Below are 26,880 nucleotides of genomic sequence, written 5' to 3'. Positions count from 1 at the left end.
ATGTTAAGGGCGGCAGATTAGGGGTTAATAATATTTAACTAGTGTTTGCGATGCGGGAGTTCGGCAGTTTAGGGGTTAATATGTTTATTATAGTGGCAACGATGTCCAGAGAGGCAGATTAGGGGTTAAAAATGTTATTTTAGTGTTTGCGATGCAGGCGGGAGGACCTCGGTTTAGGGGTTAATAGGTAGTTTATGGGTGTTAGTGTACTTTTTAGCACTTTAGTTATGAGTTTTATGCTACAGCTTTGTAGTGTAAAACTCATAACTACTGACTTTAGAATGCATTATGGATCTTGTCGGTAGAGGCTGTACCCCTCACTTTTTGGCCTCCCAGGACAAACTGGTAATACCGGCGCTATGGAAGTCCCATAGAAAAAAGGGTTTACAAACTTTACGTAAGTAGGTTTGCGGTAAGGCCAACAAAGTGTGCGGTACACCTATACCTGCAAAACTCGTAATAGCAGCGGGCATAAAAAAGCAGCGTTAGGACCTGTTAACGCTGCTTTTTTACCTTAACGCACAACTCGTAATCTAGCCGTATAGATGCTATAAAACGATTGTAGTCAAAAGAGAGGTTTTGATTTGAAAGAAAAATGTGTTTAAATTAGTCTAGGTGAAATGATGCAGAAGACACAACGCGGAGAAGAATTTTAAGGCTTCAATGTGGAAAGCAAATGGGAATAAGGGGGAACAGAGAATAGGGAAACATGAATAAGTGATACATATGTGTGCACAGTACAATAATTCTTCATTCCATAAAGAACATAAAATGACATCATACCTGGTCATTTCTGCTTCTATATCAATGGTTTGAAAGACGGCACAACCAGATGCATTTGAAATCGTAACTGTTAAACATAAAAGGGATGAATCATGTTAAGATTGTGGATTTTCAGCCTAATTATTACTGTATACATTTTTTCTTAAACTGTTGGGACTGTAATGAGTCTGTTTTACCACTTGTGATCTTTATACATTATATACAGTATATATTTGTTTATTTGTGAGGAACCCATTCACTGAAATCTCATTTTTACAGAAAACCCCTTAAAAATATTGCTATTATTTTTCAGTACAGTGAAGAATTATGTTATGTGGTTATGTGTTCATAAGTAAATTCCTACCCACAATTTAGAAAAAAAATAAAATAAATTATTCTTCTAGCCAAAGGTTAAGTTCCCAACAGTTCTAAAATAAATTTCATAATTGGTTGCGAAGGTTGCTCAACCTAATTAGTTTGGGAGTGAAGTGAAGGTAGGGTTAGGAGTTCTGGATTGGGATTTGGCCAGTGCAAGGTTTCCAATAGAGAAACAAGAATATTAATAGAGATGGCAAGACTTAATTTGATATTGCCCCACAATTTACTGAATGATTGAGTATGTATCTGAAAGAAATTTGTTTAAATTAATCCATTATATATACTTTATTATGATATAGTAGTTCAGTTTTTCACAAATCAACCTGGCATTGCATTATAATACTTGGTCAGTTCTCTGTGAACTCTAGGACATGACTATTAAAACAATTTCTGCTCAGACTGTAATTTTGACCCTTTGAATTACCTCTGACAGGTGTTGAAGGGGTTGTGGGGAAATGAGTACTATTATTTATATATGGTAGGGATTCTTACTACTAAAACCATATTTTGCATATTAACACAGTTTGTCCTTTACACGGATAGATTAATTATAGCTCGGTTGTGGAAAAAGAGTGCAATCCCCACTGTCCAGATGGGTTTGACCTTATTACATAAAGTATAATTATTACAGACTGAATAAATTGACTTTTTTTCTATTGTATAAAATTGGCAGAATAGGTGGGCAAGATTTTGATATTGAGCCACCCTTCTGCAGTTCATTAATTTGTTTATAGAATCCAAAATAGTTCATCTTTACATATTTAACCATCTGTTTTGTTGGCTATGAACAGGCGGGAAATTAGATTTTAAGGAATTTAGAGCAAGATTACAAGTGGCTGGCTAACATTAGTGGGCGCGATCCGATATACGGCGTAGTTTGCGGCGCAAGCGAGGGAACCCGCGTCGCCCGCAGTTTCAGCTCGCAACTCGAGCTATCCAATATGCGGCGCCGCCAGTTGCTAAAGTGGCGTAAGTCTGACAAAGTAGCGATGTCCAGAAATCTGCGTAAGTACAGATTTTTGGAGTCGCCAGTGACTTGTGCCACGTTAGAAACTGCCGGCGCCTACAAAACCTGACTAAAGTATGAAATCACCCGCACTGTCTAACACACCTCCTAAACATAGCCCGACACGTCTAACCCTCTATCCGCTATCCCCCCTCACTATCCTAACAATAAAAAAAGTTATTAACCCCTAAACCGCCACTCCCGTACCCCGCCGCCACCTAATAAAGTTATTAACCCCTAAACCGCCACTCCCGGACCCCGCCGCCAGCTGTATTAAATCTATAACCCCTAAAGTAAGCCCCTAACACCGCCGCCATCTACCTTACCTACCCCCTAAAGTGAGCCCCTACCCCGCCGCCATCTATTTTAAAATTATTAACCCCTAATTTAATCCCCCTACCCCGCCGCCATCTATATTAAATTATTTAACCCCTAAAATACTAAACTATCCCTACAACTAAACCTAAGTCTAACCCTACAAATAGCCCTGAAAAGGGCTTTTTGCGTGGCATTACCCCAAAGTAAACTGCTCTTTTGCCAGCCCTTAAAAGGGCTTTTGGCGGGGCTTTGTCACAAAGTAATCAGCTCTTTTGCCTACAATCTAAATCCCCCTACACCGCCGCCACCTATAATAAATGTATTAACCCCTAATCTAATCCCCCTACACCGCCGCCGCCTATATTAAACACATTAACCCCTAATCTAATCCCCCTACTCCGCCGCCAGCTATATTATCTATATTAACCCTTAGTATATTATAGTTAATATAGTTATTACATTATATATATATTAAACATATTAACCCTAATTATATTAGGGTTAATATAGTTAATATAGTTACTATAGTATTTATATTAACTATATTAACTCTATCTAACCCTAACACCCCTAACTAAATTCGTATTAAATTAATCTAATTCATATTATAAACTAAAATATTCCTATTTAAATCTAAATACTTACCTATAAAATAAACCCTAAGATAGCTACAATATAATTAATAATTACATTGTAGCTATGTTAGGGTTTATATTTATTTTACAGGTAAATTGTTAATTATTTTAACTAGGTATAACAGCTATTAAATAGTTATTAACTATTTAATATCTACCTAGTTAAAATAATTACCCAATTACCTGTAAAATAAATCCTAACCTAGAAGAACAGGATCAACATAGAGGTTGAAAAAGTATGCATTTATTTAGCACTTCGTTCTCCCCAGAGACTATGATCAACTCGATTAGTAATTAGAACACCAGTAGTGGGGTGAAGTTGGTGATTTTAAGTTAAAATTTAACCTTTATTGGTTTCGTTAAAAAAGAAACAGAACACACAACATAAAAAGTTAAAAAACACAAATAGAGTGGGCCAATAGAACGAGTCTGTCACATACCTAAGTGTTAACCGTGTTATTAAATTGAAGGGTGTGAGAATCGGGTCACAAATACTGTCTAGATAATATGGAGAGGAAATGTATTTAAATCTCCAGGGAGAAGACAAAAAATAGGTATATATTTGTATTCCCTAAGTATAACTATAACGTAGTAATGAATTGGATACTTTTTGGGTTTATCAAGTAGGTAATCTTGAATTTATTGTATTTTTCTCTTGTTAATAATAGTACACTGAATCAATCACCTTTATACAAATAAATGTCAGTAAGGTACCCGTATTTTGTATTTTAGGTTGTAGATGTCTTTTGTCATTGGCTCATGTATTTAAATTGCCTTGTATCTGCACTCATTACTTAAGTTAGTATTGTTTATATTTAGAATTACTATGTTTTGAGCGTTTACCAATTCACAGTAAGTTGTTTAGCTTGATTGGTAGCTTAATGTCTTTTGTCATAGGCTCATGTGCTTTGGATTGCTTTTATGTCTGCAACCTGTACTTAGATTTCAATTATTATCAAGTAATATGAGATAGTACAAATATTAATGGAGGTAAATGGAAATGAAGTACACCAGGTTTGTATCCTTATGGTTACTAAATATCTTTTGCCATTGGCTCATTGGTTTAAATTCTCTAGTATCTACAATCATTACTTGGATTTAAATTGTTATCTGGAAATACAAAATGATGAACTTATACTGATTCGCAATCAGTTAATTGGCTTTATTGTCAGTCTAATGTTTTTTTGTCATTAGCTCTAGAGTTTTGGATTGCTCTATGTCTGCGATCTATACTCAGATTTCAGTTACTGTCTAATACTACAGAATAACTGACACTGACTGCTTCTCAGTCTATTAGTTAGTTTGATTAATAGTTTGTCACTCTCGGAAGGTGATGTAGCTTATAGTATGTGTGGTCTGAATGTTCAATTGATGTACTGAGTATGGATTGTACCACTTTGTATAGGGGAGTACTGGCTAAATTGCTTAAATTTATAATGTATTGTAACTAGTGAAGTTACATAATTAACTTCAAATGATGTAATATATTGTAGCTGATGAAGTTACATAAGCAAAAATGTATCAATCTTCTTGATTCTATATGAATCTTTTTAAATAGTAGTTGCAGCCTAATGCTCCCTGATGGTACAACCTTTAGGGTAAATATCTGAGTTACCAAAGCATATATTGCCAAATAGTTTCTGTTTTGCTCAGTTAGCAGCGGGTATCTATTGGTAGCTGTATCAAATTCTAATCTAGGTGCATAGATTAAGCTTAAGACCACACATACTACAAGCCACATCACCTTCTGAGAGTGACAAACTATTAATCAAACTAACTAATAGACTGAGAAGCAGTCAGTGTCAGTTATTCTGTATTATCAGACAGTAACTGAAATCTAAGTATAGATTGCAGACATAGAGCAATCCAAAACTCTAGAGCCAATGACAAAAAAACATTAGACTGACAATAAAGCCAATTAACTGATTGCGAATCAGTATAAGTTCATCATTTTGTATTTCCAGATAACAATTTAAATCCAAGTAATGATTGTAAATACTAGAGAATTTAAACCAATGAGCCAATGGTAAAAGATATTTAGTAACCATAAGGATACAAACCTGGTGTACTTCATTTCCATTTACCTCCATTAATATTTGTACTATCTCCTATTACTTGATAATAATTGAAATCTAAGTACAGATTGCAGACATAAAAGCAATCCAAAGCACATGAGCCTATGACAAAAGACATTAAGCTACCAATCAAGCTAAACAACTTACTGTGAATTGGTAAACGCTCAAAACATAGTAATTCTAAATATAAACAATACTAACTCAAGTAATGAGTGCAGATACAAGGTAATTTAAATACATGAGCCAATGACAAAAGACATCTACAACCTAAAATACAAAATACGGGTACCTTACTGACATTTATTTGTATAAAGGTGATTATAGACCTATTGTTTATTCATTGAGTTCAATTTGTTATTATTTTTTCTCAATATGATTCAGTGTACTATTATTAACAAGAGAAAAATACAATAAATTCAAGATTACCTACTTGATAAACCCAAAAAGTATCCAATTCATTACTACGTTATAGTTATACTTAGGGAAATACAAATATATACCTATTTTTTGTCTTCTCCCTGGAGATTTAAATACATTTCCTCTCCATATTATCTAGACAGTATTTGTGACCCGATTCTCACACCCTTCAATTTAATAACACGGTTAACACTTAGGTATGTGACAGACTCGTTCTATTGGCCCACTCTATTTGTGTTTTTTAACTTTTTATGTTGTGTGTTCTGTTTCTTTTTTAACGAAACCAATAAAGGTTAAATTTTAACTTAAAATCACCAACTTCACCCCACTACTGGTGTTCTAATTACTAATCCAGCTGATCATAGTCTCTGGGGAGAACGAAGTGCACCAATCAGCCAATCGGCTTGAACTTGAATCTGATTGGCTGATTCAATCAGCCAATCAGATTTTTCTACCTTAATTCCGATTGGCTGATAGAATCCTATCAGCCAATCGGAATTCGACGGACGCCATCTTGGATGATGTCATTTAAAGGTACCTCATTCGTCGTTCAGTCGTCGGCCGGGATGGATGCTCCGCGGCGGCGGAGCGAAGAAAGAAGATTGAAGATGCCGCTTGATGGAAGATGCTGCCGGGATGAAGACTTCTTCTTTGCCGCTTGGAGAAAGACATCGCCGGGATGAAGAATTCTTCTTTGCCGCTTGGATAGACATCGCCCGGATCGGATGAGGAGTTCGGCCCGGTTGGGTGAAGACAAGGTAGGGAGATCTTCAGGGGGGTAGTGTTAGTTTTTTTTTTAAGGGGGGTTTGGGTGGGTTTAGAATAGGGGTATGTGGGTGGTGGGTTGTAATGTTGGGGGAGGTGTTGTGGTTTTTTTTTTCAGGCAAAAGAGCAGTTTTCTTTGGGGCATGCCCCGCAAAGGGCCCTTTTAAGGGCTGGTAAGGTAAAAGAGCTTTGAACTTGTTTAATTTAGAATAGGGTAGGGCATTTTTTTATTTTGGGGGTTTATTATTTTATTAGGGGGCTTAGAATAGGTGTAATTAGCTTAAAAATCTTGTAATCTTTTTTTTTATTTTTTGTAATTTAGTGTTTGTTTTTTTTATTTTAGTTTAGTTTATTTAATTGTATTTTTAGATAGATATTTGTAGTTTATTTAATTTATTTATAGTGTAGGTGTATTTGTAACTTAGGTTAGGATTTATTTTACAGGTAATTGGGTAATTATTTTAACTAGGTAGATATTAAATAGTTAATAACTATTTAATAGCTATTATACCTAGTTAAAATAATTAACAATTTACCTGTAAAATAAATATAAACCCCCCAAAAAAATAAAAAAATAAAATAAATATAAACCCTAACATAGCTACAATGTAATTATTAATTATATTGTAGCTATCTTAGGGTTTATTTTATAGGTAAGTATTTAGATTTAAATAGGAATATTTTAGTTTATAATATGAATTAGATTAATTTAATAAGAATTTAGTTAGGGGTGTTAGGGTTAGATAGAGTTAATATAGTTAATATAAATACTATAGTAACTATATTAACTATATTAACCCTAATATAATTAGGGTTAATATAGTTAATATATATAATGTAATAACTATATTAACTATAATATACTTAATATAGTTAATATAGCTGGCGGTGGGGTAGGTAGATTAAATTAGGGGTTAATAATTTTAATATAGTTGGCGGCGGTGTAAGGGGCTTACATTAGGGGTTAATACTATTAATATAGGTGGCGGCGGTGTAGGGAGGGCAGGTTATAGGGCAAAAGAGCTGTTTACTTTGGGGCAAAGCCCCGCAAAAGGCCCTTTTAAGGGCTGGTAATAGAGCTTATTACTTTAGGGGGATTAGATTAGGGGTTAATAATATTAATATAGCTGGCGGCGGTATAGGGGGATTGGATTAGGGGTTAATAATTTTTATATAGGTGGCGGCGGTGTAAGGGGTCAGATTAGGGGATAGATAAGGTAGATGGCGGCGGTGTAAGGGGTTCACATTAGGGGATAGATCAGTTAGATGGTGGCGGTTTTAGGGGCTCACAGTAGGGGGTTAGTTTATGTAGATGGCGGCGGGGTCCTGGTGCGGCGGTTTAGGGGTTAATAACTTTATTAGGGATTGCGGCGGGGGATCGCGGTTGACAGGTAGATAGACATTGCACATGCGTTAGGTGTTAGGTTTTATTTAGCAGATCGCGGTTGACAGCTAGATAGACATTGCGCATGCGTTAGGTGTTAGGTTTATTTAGCAGGTAGTTTAGGGAGTTACGGGGCTCCAGTAGTCAGCGTAAGGCTTCTTACGGCTGCTTTTTGTGGCGAGGTGAAAATGGAGTAAGATTTCTCCATGTTCGCCACGTAAGTCCTTACGCTGTATATTGGATACCAAACTGCACTGGTTTGGTATACCTGCCTATGGCCCAAAAAACTACGGGCGACGGCAGAAATATACGCGCGTAACTTCTAAGTTACGCCGTATATAGGATACCAAACCAGCGCAAATATTGGCGTCATCAGCTTTTGCGGGCGACGATTCATATCGGATCGGGCCCAGTATGTGCAAAAAAAAAGTATATCACAGGCACATTCATTTGCATGCGTATTACAAGCTGAAAGTAAACTTTCACATGAGCTCAAATAAATTTAATGTGAGTCGAATTAGTGTGACTAAAGACCTTGTGTAAAGGTTTAGGGTTAAAATAAAGTTGCAACAAACACCATAAATACATTAAGATAAACTGTTACACTCATATAAACACTATCTGATAAAAATGAGTAAAAAATATTAATAAAAATGTATTATACGGGTTCAAATGGATATATATGGCCAGGTATTTGACTGCAAAAGGCTATAATATGTATATGTGTATATATCTATCTATATATATATGTGTGTGTCTGTATCTAAATTATAATTCTATAATAAAATTAATGTGTTTAACTGGTTATTTACTATAAATATTTTACATTCCAATGTTCTTCAAATACAGGAAAATTGTATTTTTATTATATATATATATATATATATATATATATATATATATATATATATATATATATATATATATATATATATATATATATATATATATACCTATATCTATATTTCCATTCCTACAGATATAGGTATTGATAGTTATTTTGCATTAACATTATTAAGTTTGTTATGCATATTTTAACTTCCAATTTTCTTCACATAGAATGTTTATATATAATTAAATACACACACACACACACACACATACACACATATATATACATACAGTCGTATGCAAAAGTTTAGGCACCCCTGACAATTTCCATGATTTTCATTTATAAATAATTGGGTGTTTGGATCAGCAATTTCATTTTGATCTATCAAATAGCTGAAGGACACAGTAATATTTCAGTAGTGAAATTAGGTTTATTGGATTAACAGAAAATGTGCAATATGCATCAAAATGAAATTAGACAGGTGCATACATTTGGGCACCCTTGTCATTTTGTTTATTTGAATACCTGCAACTACCTAGGACTGATTAATTGGAACACACAATTGGTTTGGTGAGCCCATTAAGCCTTGAACTTCATAGACAGGTGCATCCAATAATGAGAAAAGGTATTTAAGGTGGCCAATTGCAAGTTGTTGTTCTCTTTGACTCTCCTCTGAAGAGTGGCAACATGGGGGCCTCAAAACAGCTCTCAAATGACCTGAAAACAAAGATTGTTCAACATTATGGTTTAGGGGAAGGCTACAAAAAGCTATAGCAGAGATTTAAGCTGTCAGTGTTCACTGTGAGGAACATAGTGAGGAAATGGAAGACCACAGGCACAGTTCTTGTTAAGGCCAGGGGGGATATTTATCAAAGGTCTGGTGGACCTGATCCGAAAGTACGTATCAGGTCCTCCAGACCTCGCTGAATGTGGAGAGCAATATACTCTCCGTATTCAGCATTGCACCAGCAGCTCTTGTGAGCTGCTGGTGCAATGCCGCCCCCTGCAGATTCACGGCCAATTGGCCACCAGCAGGGAGGTGTCAATCGTACTCGATCAGGTTGGATTGCGGCGATGTCTGTCCACCTGCTCAGAGGCGGACAAGGTTATGGAGCAGCAGTCTTTAGACTGCTGCTTCATAACTGCTGTTTCTGGCGAGCCTGCAGGCTCGCCCGAAACACAAGCCCTCAAGATCCATCTGGAGCTTGATAAATGGGTGCCCAGAAGTAAAATATCGGAGAGGCAAAGGCAAAGGGTGGTGAGAACGGTCAAAAACAGCCCACAGACTACCTCCAATAACCTACAACATCATCTTTCTGCAGATAGTATCACTGTGCATCGTTCAACAATTCAGTGTATGGGAGAGTGATGCGGAAGAAGCCTTTTCTGCACACACGCCACAAACAGTCATTTGAGGTATGCAAACGCACATTTGGACAAGCCAGCTTCATTTTGGAAGAAGGTACTGTGGACTGATGAAACAAAGATTGAGTTATTTGGTCATAACAAGGGGCGTTATGCATGGCGGCAAAAGAACACAGCTTTCCAAGACAAACACTTGCTACCCACAGTAAAATTTGGTGGATGTTTCATCATGCTGTGGGGCTGTGTGGCCAGTGCCGGTACTGGGAATCTTGTTAAAGTTGAGGGTCGCATGGATTCCACTCAATATCAGCAGATACTTGAGAGTAATGTTGAGGAATCAGTCACAAAGTTGAAGTTACGCCAAGGCTGGAAATTTAACAAGACAATGACCCAAAACACTGCTCAAAATCTATCTGGACTTTATGCAGAGGAACAAGTACAATGTTCTGGAATGGCCATCCCAGTCCCCAGACCTGAATATCACTGAAAATTTGTAGGGTGATTTGAAGCGGGCTGTCCATGCTCGGCAACCATCAAACCTAACTGAACTGGAGATGTTTTGCAAGGAGGAATGGTCCAAAATACCATCATCCAGAATCCAGACACTCATTACAGGCTATAGGAAGCGTCTAGAGGCTGTTATTTCTGCTAAAGGAGGCTCTACTAAATATTGATGCAATATTTCTGTTGGGGTGCCCAAATGTATGCACCTGTCTAATTTCGTTTTGATGCATATTGCACATTTTCTGTTAATCCAATAAACCTAATTTCACTACTGAAATATTACTGTGTCCTTTAGTTATTTGATAGATCAAAATGAAATTGCTGATCCAAACACCCAATTCTTTATAAATGGAAATCATGCAAATTGTCAGGGGTGCCTAAACTTTTGCATACGACTATATATGTATATATATATATATTTATTTATATATATATATATATATATATACACAGTATATATATATATATATATATATATATATATACAGTATATATATATATATATATATATATATATACACAGGTATATATATATATATATATATATATATATATATATATATATATATATATATATATATATATATATATATATATATATATATATATATAATGATAGTTGTGGGATAAGCACTCTCACCTCCTCCTCAGTAAACGGCCAGGGTCACAGGAACAGTGGTTATTTGTAGTATAAAGTAGATCGGCACTCACTGGACTTTGAAAAAACAAAACATGGTTTATTGTTGTGATGTTTCGGAGATCAAACCGTCCCCTTCATCAGGTTTGATGAAGGGGACGGTTTGATCTCCGAAACGTCACAACAATAAACCACGTTTTGTTTTTTAAAAGTCCAGTGAGTGCCAATCTACTTTATACTATATATATATGCGGTTTAGGGGTTAATAGGTTTAGTTTATTAGTTAATAGGTTTATTTAGTGGTGGTGATGTGGGAGGCCGGAGGTTTAGGGGTTACTAGGTTTATTTAGTGGCGGCGATGTGGGAGGCAGGAGGTTTAGGGGTTACTAGGTTTATTTAGTGGCCGCGATGTGGGAGGCTGAAGGTTTAGGGGTTAATAAGTTTATTTAGTTGGCGGCGATGTCGGGGAGTGGCGGATTAGGGGTTAATAACTTTATTTAGTGGCGGCAATGTCGAGGAGCGGAGGATTAGGGGTTAATATATTTAAATAGTGTTTGCAATGCGGGAGGGTGGCAATTTAGGGGTTAATGGGTAGTTTATAGGTGTTAGTGTACTTTGTAACACTTTAGTTATGAGTTTTGTGAAACATTTTTGTTACACAAAATCCATAACTACTGTTCTCAGATTGCGGTATGGATCGTGTTGGTATAGGCCGTAACGCAAGCTTTTTAGTATGAACGCACAACCTGTAATACCAGCGCTATGGAAATCCCACACTCAATCGTCATTTTTTTGAGTGCGGAATGGACGTTGCGTTACAGGCTAAAATGCTTGCGGTATAGCCATACCGCCGCAACTAATATGTGTTCCTGGCCATTCCAGCGTAATGACCATTTTTTCAGTGTTAAAAGCCGCACCACACCTTAATGCAAAACTCGTAATCTAGGTGAATGTGTAGAAATGTGTTGGTGTGTTGTGATAAAAACTGCTTTTGCTACTTTTTTTGTAGAGCCTTATAAATTATATTTTGTTTTTTATTCTCCTTCGATTATTTTTTGAAAACATGTTTATTATTATGAACTATATTAAAAGGACAGTAAAAGTTGAAGATGTTATATAACTTTGCGCTATATGCAGAATTATGAAACATAAGGATGGACTTTACCATGAAAACATTTTCAAAATATCTAATTTGAATGCTAAAACTATATTTACATTGCAAGCGAAGTCATCCTCTTCAGCATAGCAAATTTTTTAACTAGCGTCTCACGGGTTCACTGTCTAAGCACATGTGTCTGATCAATCCAACAGCTTTTCCTAATGCAGGAGTATGCTACATGTAGTTAAATGGCGCAATTGGATGCATTGCGATTAGACAGTGAACCCATGGCACGCAAGTAAAAAAAAAATCTGCACTAAAGTGGATGAATTTGATTATGAGGTATGTACAGTTTTGGCTTGTAAATGAGGTATTTTGAAAACTGTTTTCATAAGGAAGGCTATCCTTATGCTACGTAATTCTACACATAGGGGCCAATTTATCAAGGCCTGAATGCTTCTAATTCCCCACGAGCCTTCAGGCTTGCTGGAATCAGGAGTTAGGAAGCAGCGGTCATAAGACCGCTGCTCCTTACCTCGTCCGCCACCTCTGAGGTGGCAGACAGCAATCAGTCCGATTGGATACCGATTGGATACGATCAAGCTTATTGACAACCCCTGCTAGCGGCCGATTGGCCGCGAATGTGCAGGGGGCGGCATTGCACAAGCATTTCACTAGAAATGCTTGTGCAATGATAAATGCCGACAGCGTATACTGTTGGCATTTATCGATGTGCGGCGGACATGATCCGCTACAGCAGATCTTGTCAGCTCGCACTATAATAATTCGGCCCATAGTGAAAATTATATAACATTTTCAACAGCATTCACTTTCCCTTTAAAGAGATAAAAATTTCAAAATGGATGCGCATGGGTGCATTCATGTTTTGAAACAGAAATGTTTGCAATATACTTCATTAGAAAAATGCTTCAGCTAAAAGTTATTACAGTTTTTCAGTGTCATATGCACGTATACTGTGAATATTCTGTGCATTCATTCACCAGAGAGTTGGCAGTGGCCTGTATTACACAAATAAAGTCTTCATTGATGCAAAACACATGACCGCCAGCTCTCTGATCAGAAATGGGGGCCGATTTACCAAGCGGTCAATCGGTACCAATGCATCTGTTTCCGTAAAGACGGTTAAGACTGCTGCTCCTTAACTGGTCCGCCTCCTCTGAGGCGGCGAACAGCAATCAGCCCAAGCATTGAACAGAACTGCTTGTGCAATGCTAAATGCCGACAGCATATGCTGTCGGCATTCAGCCATGTCGGGCGGACATGATCAGCTCAGCTGATCATGTCCGCCCGACATATGATAAATCGGCCCCATGGTGTTTCAATCCTGATGCTCTAGTCACACATCACATGTGCACATGCTGCTGAAATAGTAATAACTTTTACCAGAAGAATTTTTGTTAATGGAATTATATTGCAAAAATGCTTTTATTTGAAATTGTACATTTCAGTGCTCACTTTTCTATCACTTAGTTGTCCCTCTCACCCAGCGAAAAGCACCTGCTTGGTTTTGTGTTTTTTAGGGTGCTGGAAAATAGTCTACCAGTAAACAACTGATGCTTGAACAGCAATTTTGTGCAGACCAGCTTCAACTTTAATGGACAGTCTACTACAGAATTGTTATTGTTTAAAAATATACACCTAGATTACGAGTTTTGCATTAACAGGCGTGCGGTGCAAACGAGCAGTTTAAGCTCACCGCTCACTTAACACCTGCAAAAAATCAGCGTAAAGCTCCTAACGCAGCCCCATTGATTCCTATGGGGAAATACTTTTTATGTCTACACCTAACATCATCCAAGATGACGTCCCTTCAATTCCAATTGACTGATAGAATTCTATCAGCCAATCGGAATTAAAGTAGGAAAAATCCTATTGGCTGATTGGATCAGCCAATAGGATTGAACTTCAATCCTATTGGCTGATTGGATCAGCCAATAGGATTTTTCCTACCTTAATTCCGATTGGCTGATAGAATTCTATCAGCCAATCGGAATTGAAGGGACGCCATCTTGGATGACATCACTTAAAGGAACCTTCATTCGTCGGGTAGTCGTCGGCCCGAGAAGAATGCTTTGCGTCGGATGTCTTGAAGATGGACCCGCTCCGCCACAGATGGATGAAGATAGAAGATGCCATCTGGATGAAGACTTCTGCCCGTCTGGAGGAACTCTTCTGCCCGGCTTGGATGAAGACTTCTGCCCATCTGGAGGACCACTTCTGCCCGGTTGGGTGAAGACGTCTCATGGTAGGGTGATCTTCAAGGGGTTAGTGTTAGGTTTTTTTAAGGGAGGATTGGGTGGGTTTTAGAATATGGTTGGTTGTGTGGGTGGTGGGTATTAATGTTGGAGGGTATTTGTACTTTTTTTACAGGTAAAAAAGCTGATTACTTTCGGGCAATGCCCCGCAAAATGCCCTTTTAAGGGCTATTTGTAATTTAGTGTAGGGTAGGGTTTTTTTTATTTTGGGGGACTTTTTTGTTTTGTTAGGGGATTAGAGTAGGTGAAATTAGTTTAAAAATCTTGTAATTATTTTATTATTTTCTGTAATTTAGTGTTTTTTTTTCCGTACTTTAGATAATTTTTTTAAATTGTAATTAATTGTATTTAGTTTAGGTAATTAATTTAATTATAGTGTAGTGTTAGGTATAATTGTAACTTAGGTTAGGTTTTTTTTTACAGGTAAATTTGTCTTTATTTTAACTAGGTAGTTATTAAATAGTTAATAACTATTTAATAACTATTCTACCTAGTTAAAATAAATACAAAGTTGCCTGTAAAATAAAAATAAAACCTAAGATAGATACAATATAACTATTAGTTATATTGTAGCTATCTTAGGGTTTATTTTATAGGTAAGTATTTAGTTTTAAATAGGAATAATTTAGTGAATTGTAGTAATTTTATTTAGATTTATTGTAATTATATTTAAGTTAGGGGGAGTTAGGGTTAGGGTTAGACTTAGGTTTAGGGGTTAATACATTTAATATAGTGGCAGCGACGTTGAGGGCGGCAGATTAGGGGTTAATAAATGTAGGTAGGTGTCGGCGATATTAGGGCCGGCAGATTAGGGGTTCAATCAGTGCTGACTCCTAGGTAACTCCACGGGAGCGAGCACAATGTTATCTATATAGCAAATATGAACTAGAGCTGTCTAACTGTAAAAAACTGTGAAATAAGAGGAGGCCTTCATGGGCTTAGAAATTAGATTAGCTTTCAACAAAGAATACCAAGAGAACAAAGCACATTTGATGATAAAAGTAAACTGGAAAGTTGTTTAAAATTGCATGCCCTATCTGAATCCTGAAAGTTTAATTTTTACTAGTCTGTCCCTTTAATCTTATTTATTAAAATATGCGGTATATTTCTCATGTTTTAATGTTTATTTTTCATTTGCATAACAAATGTTTTTTTTATCCCTTTAATGTCCCTTTAAGGTAGTGAAATACATTTGACTTACCATTTAAACCACTTTGGACAAAGATATCTGTCATCTGCCCAAACACAATGATTAAGAGCGGCAGTCCTGTACCATTAGCAACAGCACAAACCAGGCCAGTGATCATCAGAACGATATCCCAAACATCAGCATACTGCAACTATCAATGCATAAAAACAACACTGAAAACATAATGCATAATATAAAATGAATAGTTGTAACATTCTTGTTTTTTGTCTAATGAATGCTACATAAAGATAGTTAACAAAGAAAAAGGGCGTCATGTACAAAGCTGCATAAGCTGCTCCGGAGCCATTGTAGGTCGGGTTCACACATGCGAGCCTGCTTCCCGCAAGGTAAGAAGCAGCGGTCATTAGAGAAATCAGCGAAAGCTCGCTCGCTCAGGGTGATTAACAATCCCTTCTCTCATGCAATTGGTCGTGTGAGAGAAGGGGCTGGCTTTATGAGCTCACTTGTAATGATACATATGGGTATTGGATCTTGTTCATAGGCTGCCCGTATGCAGCAAAGGCGAGCGGACATCTTCTCAAATTGAGAAGCTTGTCTGCTCGCCTTTTAGTGCATGGAGCCCAAATATTAAAAGAGATGTATATATAAATATATAGAGGTATTAAAAAACACACAGAACAATATGATGTGTATATATTTAGCGCTGCGGAATCTGTTGGCGCTCTACAAATACCTGACAATAATAATTGTCCTGTTTTATCGGTTTATCTCTCACTAATTTATTTTAAATAAATATGATGTCTGTTTTGCATGGACAAGCTATGTCATTGGTGGCAAAATAATTACAAGCTAAAACAGCTAGGGCCAGAATACGTGTGAAGCGTAAACATTTGCACGTGAGCGATAAGGGGTTTATCGTGGGTGTTTGCCTTGTCCAGCTTACCACTGGTATTACGAGTTGAAAGTAAACATAATTGCTTGAACGCAATCGCCATTTACGAAAGAATGATTACTGCAACTTCAGAGCTCTGGTTTTGCAAAATCAAAAATACATTAGAAAGTATAGTTACACTCATAATAACACTATCTAATAAAAATTATTCACAGAAAATATTGTACTCAGAAGTTATAAGGCTCAAATGTATGAGGTCTCAGGTGTTAGAAAAAAAAAGGCATGCAAAGGGCTTTAACATTGAAATACATATGTATTAGGGATGGGCGAATGTTTCGCAACATTCGAAAAACGGCACGAATTTTAACACATTCGTTCGAATCGAATTTCGAATGTTTACATAACATTCTAACATTCGATTTTCGAATATTCGGTTTCGAATTTTACGATTACATTCGAAAATATTCGAATTCGAAAAATTCGAATTTAGATTATAATAGTATTTCTAATGCTTTTTCTTTAAATGTAATATTCGAATTATGCAATATTCGAATTCAAAAAATTCGAATTTAGATTGTAATAGTATTTCTAATGCTTTTTCTTTAAATGTAATATTCGAATTATGCAATACGTGTATTCAAATTCGAAAAATTCGAATTTAGATTGTAATAGTATTTCTAATGCTTTTTCTTTAAATATAATATTCGAATTATGCAATATTCGAATTCGAAAAATTCGAATTTAGAGTGTAATATTATTTCTAATGCTTTTTCTTTAAATGTAATATTCGAATTATGCAATATTCGAATTCGAAAAATTCGAATTTAGATTGTAATAGTATTTCTAATGCTTTTTCTTTAAATATAATATTCGAATTATGCAATATTCGAATTCGAAATATTCGAATTTAGATTGTAATAGTATTTCTAATGCTTTTTCTTTAAATGTAATATTCGAATTATGCAATATTCGAGATTCGAAAAATTCGAATTTAGATTGTAATAGTATTTCTAATGCTTTTTCTTTAAATGTAATATTCGAATTATGCAATATTCGAGATTCGAAAAATTCGAATTTAGATTGTAATAGTATTTCTAATGCTTTTTCTTTAAATGTAATATTCGAATTATGCAATACGTGTATTCGAATTCGAAAAATTCGAATTTAGATTGTAATAGTATTTCTAATGCTTTTTCTTTAAATGTAATATTCGAATTATGCAATACGTGTATTCGAATTCGAAAAATTCGAATTTAGATTGTAATAGTATTTCTAATGCTTTTAAATGTAATATTCGAATTATGCAATATTCGAACTCGAAAAATTCGAATTTAGATTGTAATAGTATTTCTAATGCTTTTTCTTTAAATGTAATATTTGAATTATGCAATATTCGAATTCGAAAAATTTGAATTTAGATTGTAATAGTATTTCTAATGCTTTTTCTTTAAATGTAATATTCGAATTATGCAATATTCAAATTCGAAAAATTCGAATTTAGATTGTAATAGTATTTCTAATGCTTTTTCTTTAAATGTAATATTCGAATTATGCAATATTCGAATTCGAAAAATTCGAATTTAGATTGTAATAGTATTTCTAATGCTTTTTCTTTAAATGTAATATTCGAATTATGCAATACGTGTATTCGAATTCGAAAAATTCAAATTTAGATTGTAATAGTATTTCTAATGCTTTTTCTTTAAATGTAATATTCAAATTATGCAATATTCGAATTCGAAAAATTCGAATTTAGATTGTAATAGTATTTCTAATGCTTTTTCTTTAAATGTAATATTCGAATTATGCAATACGTGTATTCGAATTCGAAAAATTCGAATTTAGATTGTAATAGTATTTCTAATGCTTTTAAATGTAATATTCGAATTATGCAATATTCGAATTCGAAAAATTCGAATTTATATTCGAATTCAAAAAATTCGAATTTATATTCAAATTTGAAAAATTCGAATTTCAAATGTAGACATTCGATATAATTATAAACATTCGAATTCGAAAGTGACATTCAAAAACTGTAAATAACATTTGATTTTCGAATTTTTAAGAATATTCGTTCTTATCGACATTCGAATTTCGAATTCGAATTTCGGTAATAACATTCGTTCTACATTCGAAATTCGAATTTGTCTATATGTATAGATATGTATTTATGTATGTGTATATATATATTTATTTACAGACATATAAACACAGAAATACATATGTAAACATATATAGACGTATATAAGTGTATTGGAGCCCTTGGCAGTTAAGTAGATGAAAACATGTAAAAGCATATTTATGCAATATTCATTTTTAATAAAGTGTTATAGTGTGTATTTACTGTAAATATTTCACATTCCAATGTCATTCACATATTTCTATATATATATCTGTATATATATTTACCTATATATAATATCACACACATATATATATATATATAGAGACAGAGAGAGAGAGAGTACCAAAAAGCCATCAGATACATGTAGAAATATTTATTTATGAATAAATAGAAAATTTTCTACCATGTGAATAACATTGGAATGTGAAATATTCATATTTTCATGTCGGGTTTGTGCACATGAGAATATGCAATCCGGTTTGTGCAAGAGTGGGAGATTTTTTCACTTTTTTTCTCCATTGACTTCTAAGGGGGTAAACGCACACGTGATATTGTAAATTTGGGTTTTTGCACTCATCAGGTTAGTGCACGAGTGAAAACAGTTTACTTTCAACTCATAATACAATCTCTACTTAACAAGTGTGAAAACCTTTCTTCTAACGCAGTTAATGCTCGAGTGGGAGCATTAATTAGAACTCCACTTGTAATCTGGCCCTATATGTATTTTGAGTACAAATATCAGCTAAAACAGAGAATAAAAAAGGTTTGGCTACAAATGTGAGCTAAAAACAGAGAATTAAAAGAAATAATAATAGCTTATTAAGGGCCAGATTATGAGTAAAGCGCAAATTAACGCTTTCGCTTGAGCGTTAATTGTGCTTGCACCCGTCGGGATGCACTCATATTGTGAGTTGAAAGTAAACTGCTTTTCACTTTCGTGCTAACCTGACAAGCGCAAAAAGCGTAAAGTTAGAATATCCCATGTGCATTCACGTATTCCCCTACAGAAGCCAATGGAGAAAATTAAGTGGAAAAAAGCTCACCTCACTCTCGTACAAACCCGATCACATATTCTCATTTGTGCTAACAGAATATTTTCTATTTATTCATATATAAATATTTCTACATATTTCTGATGTTTTTTTGGTACAATATATATCTATACCTACAGTGTATATAAATGATTATACATAAGTATAGATTTATACAGAAATAAATAGGAATATTTATTTATAAATACAAAAAACATTGTCTATGTGCAGAACATTGGAATGTGAAATATTTACATTAAATACATAGTTAAACCCTTTATTAAAAATGAATATTGTATAATTATGCTTTCACATGTTGTCATCTACTTGTATATGCTGTATGTCTCAATATCTTTAGGTATGTAGTTATGTGTTTATGTGTATATATATTTCTATAAATACATACAAACACATATAAATACATATGTACACATATATAGACATAATATATACATTTTTAAAGATGTATATGTATATATCTATGTTAAAGCCCTTCGCCTGCCTTTTTTTTCTAACACCTGAGATCTGAGATTTTTTTGAATAATTTTTATTAGATGGTGTTATTATTATGAGTGTAACTATACACTCATAATAATTATGTTAATGTTTTTAGTGTAATTCAAGACTGTGCTCAAGAATTTGCGTTTACTTGCAAGTTGTAATACCAGCGGTAGGCCCGACGAGCGCAAACCCCAAAGATAAACCCCTTATCACTCGGGCACAAACGTTTTTGGTCTGCTCGTAATCTGGCCGTAAATATTATTTATAGTTTCATGGATTCACTGGAAAGGTTTCTTCAGGAATTCCTAAATCTTAAATGTATGTATTCAAATTGACTAAATGATGAATATATATACTGCATATGCTCCAAGAAAATATTTATTTTACTTTAAGTACTCTCCAGTCTCAAGAAAATCTTGAATAATTTTTTTTTAGTTCATATGAGCTGATTTACTTGATTGTAAGAAGTGTATACAATATGGTCACCCCCTCCGCCACTCTCTGCACCCTCCACTCAACCACTGAGAATGAAGTGGGTTCCCTATTGTTTTCCTCACACCTCACTACCTGCCCACTTGACCCTATCCCTTCACATCTAATACCTTCTCTATCTTCTACCCTTACTGACACTAAGGACTTAGCCCAGCCTTGTCATAAAAGTGTTGTGCACTTGCTCACTGAGGGCATCTGGGTTTAAGTGTATGGTTTGGACAACAAGAGATACAGCTTCTGTGGTTAAGGGCAGGTCTTACACAGAATAACATAGGACAACACTGCAGCAATGTCTCCATATGATGTAATGCTTGCTACTCCCTGAACTTCCACAACTTCAAATTGGAAGCTAGAAATATCAAACATGTGATTGCAGCAATGATTATACTTGTAAGCTTCCTCTATATCAGCTAGGATATGGAATGAGATTAGAACAGTGGGGCTGAGTGACATGTTTAGACATGTTAGAGATAAAGTATATACTTACTAGATCCAGAAATCCCACCATATCTTTTGGTGCCTTTGTACTGGGTTCTTTTTTGTCTCTGAAAAGTTAAGACAGGAACATTGAATACAATATTTCTTTAAAATACAAGACTACACTGTCCTTTTAAATGTGATTATAGATAGACAGTTGAGAACGTGTTCACAAATTAAGTCTATAATCATTTGATCTTCCCTGCAGATATAGTTATATTAAAGTGTTTACCGTTCAATAACTTCCAACATTTATGGAATTTCTAGGAATCCAAGTAAAAAAAAAAGTTATATAGTTGTTCATATGGTTATATTGTGCTGTTTTGCATTTTTATTTTGTTTATGCCTGTGCAAGTAAGATCATTGTATAGCAGACTGTAATCTTTATAACACTGATTCTGTCAGAATAAAGTATTTGCTTTAAAGGAATACTAAACGGTTTAAGATTATATTATAAAAATGTTATTATGTGCAGTTAAAAACTATAAATATACTTCCATTATTTATTTTGTTCCCTTTTCTTGCAGCAAAATGCTGTTTTGCTTAATTCCAATAAGTTTCTATAAAGTAATGGGCACCGCCATTTTGAACTTAAGTTGCCCTTTATCTATTTCCCTGCTTAAGACAATTAGAAACATATATAAAACAGGCAATAAAAGAGACTGTCCAAAAAGGGATACCACACAGCTTTATTTGCACAGAGATAAATAGAAAACTAGTTAAAACATGGCTGCGCTCCTTACTTTGTGGAAGCTAAAGTACTTTTTAGAAACTAAACCTTTACACTTATACTTCCATTATTTAAACAACTAATGTTATTGTAAAAATACATCTACATTTTATTCTAAGGCTAATCTTTGCTTAGAATAAATCATATCTAGCATGTATTTACTGTTTAACATCCAATTAAGCAAAGTATAAACTACATCTCTATTACACATTCTATGAAAATTACAATACTGACATACTGAGCTGGAAAACTAATTTTCAGCTTTGTTGCTGCTGTGCTCACAATGCATTTGAAAAACAATATTTAATATTCAGTATTATGTACTGTATTGTTATGTTCTCATTGCACACAGAGTATGTTAAATATGGGCATTTGTCTTAGTATATTTTAGGCAATTGTGTCTGGTTATTTTAAGTGTATGACTCTTTTGATATGCAAGTTTATTCCAAGTATACCCAATTCATTAGGTTTTTTTTATTGTTCTTACTATTGATTATATTGTTACTATGCCTAGATATAACAAGAAAAAAATCATTTATTTCACATGGCAGAGGGATTTGATGAAAACACAGAATTTCATTTTAAGTGGCTACAAAATGCTTTACTTTCCCTTGTTGTTCTTAAAATTTCCATTTTGTGCACTTTTTCCATTATTTTGCATTTCTGGATTGTTGCAGTCGGCATCTTGATGAACTTCACCTGCAGGAGAATATTTAGCACACATTTAGTTCTGTATTATTTTTCTACTGTTTTGTAAAAAATGCCACAGTGTTAAATTAAAGGGATATAAAACCCAATTTTTTAATTTGATGATTCAGCTAGAGCATGCAATTTTAAGCAACTTTCTAATTTACTCCTATTATCAATTTTTTGTTCTCTTTGTATATTCACTTGAAAAAGCAGGAATATAAACTTAGGAGCTGGCCCATTTTTGGTTCCGCACTGGTTAGCACTTGCTGATTGGTGGCTACATTTAGCCACCAATCAGCAAGTGCTACCCAGGTTCTGAAAAAAAATGGGCCAGCTCCTAAATTAGACGTGCGTTTTGTTTTGATCAAATTTAGTTTTCGCCCTAATTTTGGCCGATTCCGAGATTTGAATGCATCCAAATTTCCGAATCGGCACCATAACTAAAATCCCGAATAAATTTCCAAAAATGAATAAATCTGTTTCCGAATTTTTGGATCCATTCTTTATTCATATTCAGAATTTTTAAGTGTTCCTAAATCACAAAATAAAGCTATTAACCCCTAAACCGCAGTTCCCCGACATCGCTGACACTAACTAAACCTATTAACCCCTAAACCGCTGTTCCCAAACATCAAAGACACAAACTAACCGTTTAGCAACTAACTAAACCGTTTAGTATTCCTTTAAAGCAACTGTACAGCCTTACTAATAAGTCATTGCTCCATCAACATTGAAATGTACTCACAGAGTTTATTAAGCCGCTAAATGTTGTTTTAAATTGTTGTTTTAAACAGATGTTATATGCATTTTTAGATGCTATATGTTTTTTATGCATGAACTCTAACTAATTCATGAAGGAATTTAGAAATTGTTTAGTCACATACTAACAGACCTTTTTCTTGTGGCTAATTAATCTCTCGAACAAATCCTTTTATGCCTATCTCCAGATACGTCACTTTATACAGGAAAAGTTACAGTTGGGGCCCTGGCATGGGAAATATGATAGAGTTGGCGATTATATTAACCTATACAGTCAGGGGAATCATTCAATCTCGCTATTTTATAAAATTTTGCTTGCAAAACAGGGCCAGTTAATTTTGGATCTATGTTTAGTATATTGGACCAAATACTTTGATGGGATGGATTTTGAAACAATTAGCAGAAGTATTAAGTGGGTGAACAATGCTCTCCTTCCCTCCTCCTGGAAAGAATCTCACTTAAAACTTCTTAATAATGCGTATATTTCACCTAAAAGGCTTATATGCTGGTCTCCAGGAACGCAAGGCCAGTGTTATAAATGCCATTTTCCTGCAGCAGACTTACTCCACTGTTTTTGGTTTTGTCCGAAAATAAATCAACTATGGTGTAAGGTAAATCATTGGTTAAATAAAAATACAAAGGAGAATCTAGTGCTTGACCCAAGGATCATAGTGTTTTTAGTATCGGATGTAGCATCCCATAATTTAGCTAACACTGTTATTCTTATAGTTCGGAATTTAATTCTGAAGAACTGGAAAAACAATAAACCCCCTCTTTTTAGTATATTTTTAAATGCGGTTAAAACACAGATTATGTTTGAGCAATACAATATATGCAGTACATGTGATAAACAAATACAAAGCTTCTTTAACAAATGGCTAAAAATCATAAAGTCTTATCCTCTATCCACACAATATATACTCACTAAATCATTCCATAAATCTACATACTTCGAAGGTTTAATCTTACGTGACATTTTTCCAGTAGCATGGTATTAATAAGGGGAGGGAGTGGGAGGAGATGGAGGAGTGGAGGGGACATTTTTATTTTCCCCTTTTTCCTTGTTTTCCTTTTCCTTTTTTTTTTTTTTTATTAGGATTTTGATAGAGAAATGATGTTAGTAATGTTTCTAAAAATTGAAAGATTTGTTTAGGCCCACTACTTCAGTTATTGTTAAGATATAACCAAGCGTGCCTCAGTAATTTCATACATTGCTTGGAAGCATATATTCTGTTTTCTTCTTTTTTTTCGACCTTAAAGTAAGAGGTTTATAACTTTGTTTAGTATTAGGGGTTAGTCTAGTTTGGAAAAAGTTAAAATAAGAGAGTTCGGGTATTAATCAAGCGAGAAAAGACCTGATGTCTGAGTGGGTTAAGCATAGGTTGTAACTAATTGTACTATCATGGATTCCATTGATTGACAACTTAATACCTGCTGTGAAGATATTCCGTATTTTTATATTTAATTCTGAATTATATGTATGTAACTGTTAATATGTTGTAAACCTGAACTCTCTGTAATAAAAATATATATATAAAAAAAATATATATATTTTTCAATTTCTATCCCCTATGAAATACTAATGAGTATTACTTTTGTGGTCAACTATTTGTACTAGAGACGTCTCTAATTTTTTAAATATCATATGTGTTCCATAAATTTTATTGTTATTAATTAAACCACCCTATTTTTTGATAGAAGCTTTTTTTTTATTTATTACAAACCAATAATCACTTGATATTTATCACGGATGTTTTAATATTAATTACTTCACAATTAGTATCTTCAGCTATTAGCGCCCTTACAAAATCTATCTTTTGCTAAACCTATTAACCCCTAAACCATTGTTTCCAAACATCAAAGACACAAACTAAACCTATTAACCCCTAAACCATTGTTTCCAAACATCGCAGACACAAACTAAACCTATTTACCCCTAAACCGCAGTTCCCCAACAAATTGTTGAAAAAAGATGAAATGAACAGCAGCCAATCAGCATCAGCACTGCTGAGGTCATGAACTCTTTTACTGTGATCTCATGAGATTTCACTTAACTTTCATGAGATTTCTTTGTAAACTTCCTTAGACTGAATAGGGAAATAAGATGAGTGTGCATGAAAGCTCGCTCCTTCCGCTGTCCCGGGACAGGCATACTGATTTGTTGCTTAGAAGTCCCTTACAATGGGATGTGGCTACTGAGAAACTTTTGAGGTAAAATATCTTTCTTTTTTACATCTAGATGTTCAGGTGATATTTTCTAGTCAGCTTTTTACAGCTATGCTGCATCACTTTCAAGTGTTTAAACATTTGGGTATTATGGCCCTTTAAATATGCATATGAGTGTAATGTTAAAATTAAAATAATTTTCTATCTCACATTCCAATCCATGGGAAATATAACGTAAAATGCACTATAAAAAAAAATTGCAACTTTTTGCATGTTTTTTTTCCAAACTATTTTTGCATGTTCAGTTCACATTCTAATAAGCAGAACATTTTTTAACTCAAATACTTTTTGGATTGTAAAATAAAGGTTTTTATTATGTTTGGTAAAAAAAAAAAAAAATGTACATTCATTATTTATTTATTTAGTTGGAAGTGCCACCATCATTGTTGCATACTTTAGTGACTTGATTTGTTGCTAACTGGCCTCAGCAGTAAAGATTAGATAAAGGAAATCTAGGTTACAACATGCCAACATACATTGCTTTAGGAAGTAAAAAACTACATTTACTTTTAATATTTAAACAACTGACATAATTTTTTTTTTTTTTTTTTTTTTAAAAAGGGAAAATTATATTTTCCCCAGAATGCTTGTCCAGGTTGTGGAAAACAATACCTAATTAGTTTGGATGCGCAGATGTGTTATAAAATCTTCTATGATTATCTATCATCATTGGTTTGTACGAAAAACATGTTTTCAGTAACTGTTCAAAAAAATTAAGTTTATACATCTTAAGTGAAACTCACCTGTGTCACATATTTCCTTTATTTGAATAACAGCAACTTCCTTCATAATTAAAACTTGTTCTGTAGAAAAACACATTTTTGCTGTTATTTTTTTTTTAAAAAAAATGCTAAAAAAATGACATTTTTTTGCTGAATATAATCTAAAAAGTAATTAACTTAGTTACAAATTGTATTTATAGTATATGAAACAGTTATTATTACCATTCAGATAGATTACAAGTCTTTGCGTTCGTCTTTTAATGCTGAAAATATGGTATTTTCATAGTTAAAACAGCACCGCAGCAATTACAAGTCTTGTCGGTATAGCTGTACCGCAAGCCTTTTAGCCTGTAATGCAACGTCAGTCCCGCACTCTTAAAAATTACGTTTTTTAATTGGATTCCCATAGCGCTGGTATTACGAGTTTTGCGTTCTGGCTAAAAAACTTACAGCCTAAAATGACCAGATCCGTAACGCCATCTAAAACAGTAGTTATGAGTTTTATCTACAAATCTGTAACATAAAACTCATAACTAAACTGCTACAAAGTACACTAACACCCATAAACTACCTATTAACCCCTAAACCGAGGCACTATAAACACTATACCCAGGACATACTTAAAAACGAAA

General features: G+C 34.3%; 1 protein-coding gene across 1 annotated transcript in view; it reads right to left on the bottom strand.

Annotated features, from left to right (window-relative positions):
• LOC128661474 (ATP-dependent translocase ABCB1-like) overlaps positions 1-26,345 on the bottom strand; it is a 261,506-nt gene extending 235,161 nt beyond the window's left edge. The window contains exons 1-5 of the mRNA XM_053715723.1: positions 26,270-26,345; positions 22,457-22,550; positions 21,132-21,189; positions 15,655-15,793; positions 784-850 (exon numbers count right to left, since the gene is read on the bottom strand). Of these exons, the coding sequence (XP_053571698.1) occupies positions 784-850; positions 15,655-15,793; positions 21,132-21,189; positions 22,457-22,550; positions 26,270-26,345 (434 nt within the window). The remainder of the gene's footprint in view (positions 1-783; positions 851-15,654; positions 15,794-21,131; positions 21,190-22,456; positions 22,551-26,269) is intronic.
• Between the last annotated feature and the right edge of the window lie 535 nt (positions 26,346-26,880).

The sequence above is a fragment of the Bombina bombina genome, chromosome 5, assembly GCF_027579735.1.
Source record: "Bombina bombina isolate aBomBom1 chromosome 5, aBomBom1.pri, whole genome shotgun sequence".
Taxonomy (NCBI): Eukaryota; Metazoa; Chordata; class Amphibia; order Anura; family Bombinatoridae; genus Bombina; species Bombina bombina.
Note: the sequence above shows the minus strand (reverse complement) of the source record. Positions and strands in the feature narration are given on the sequence as shown.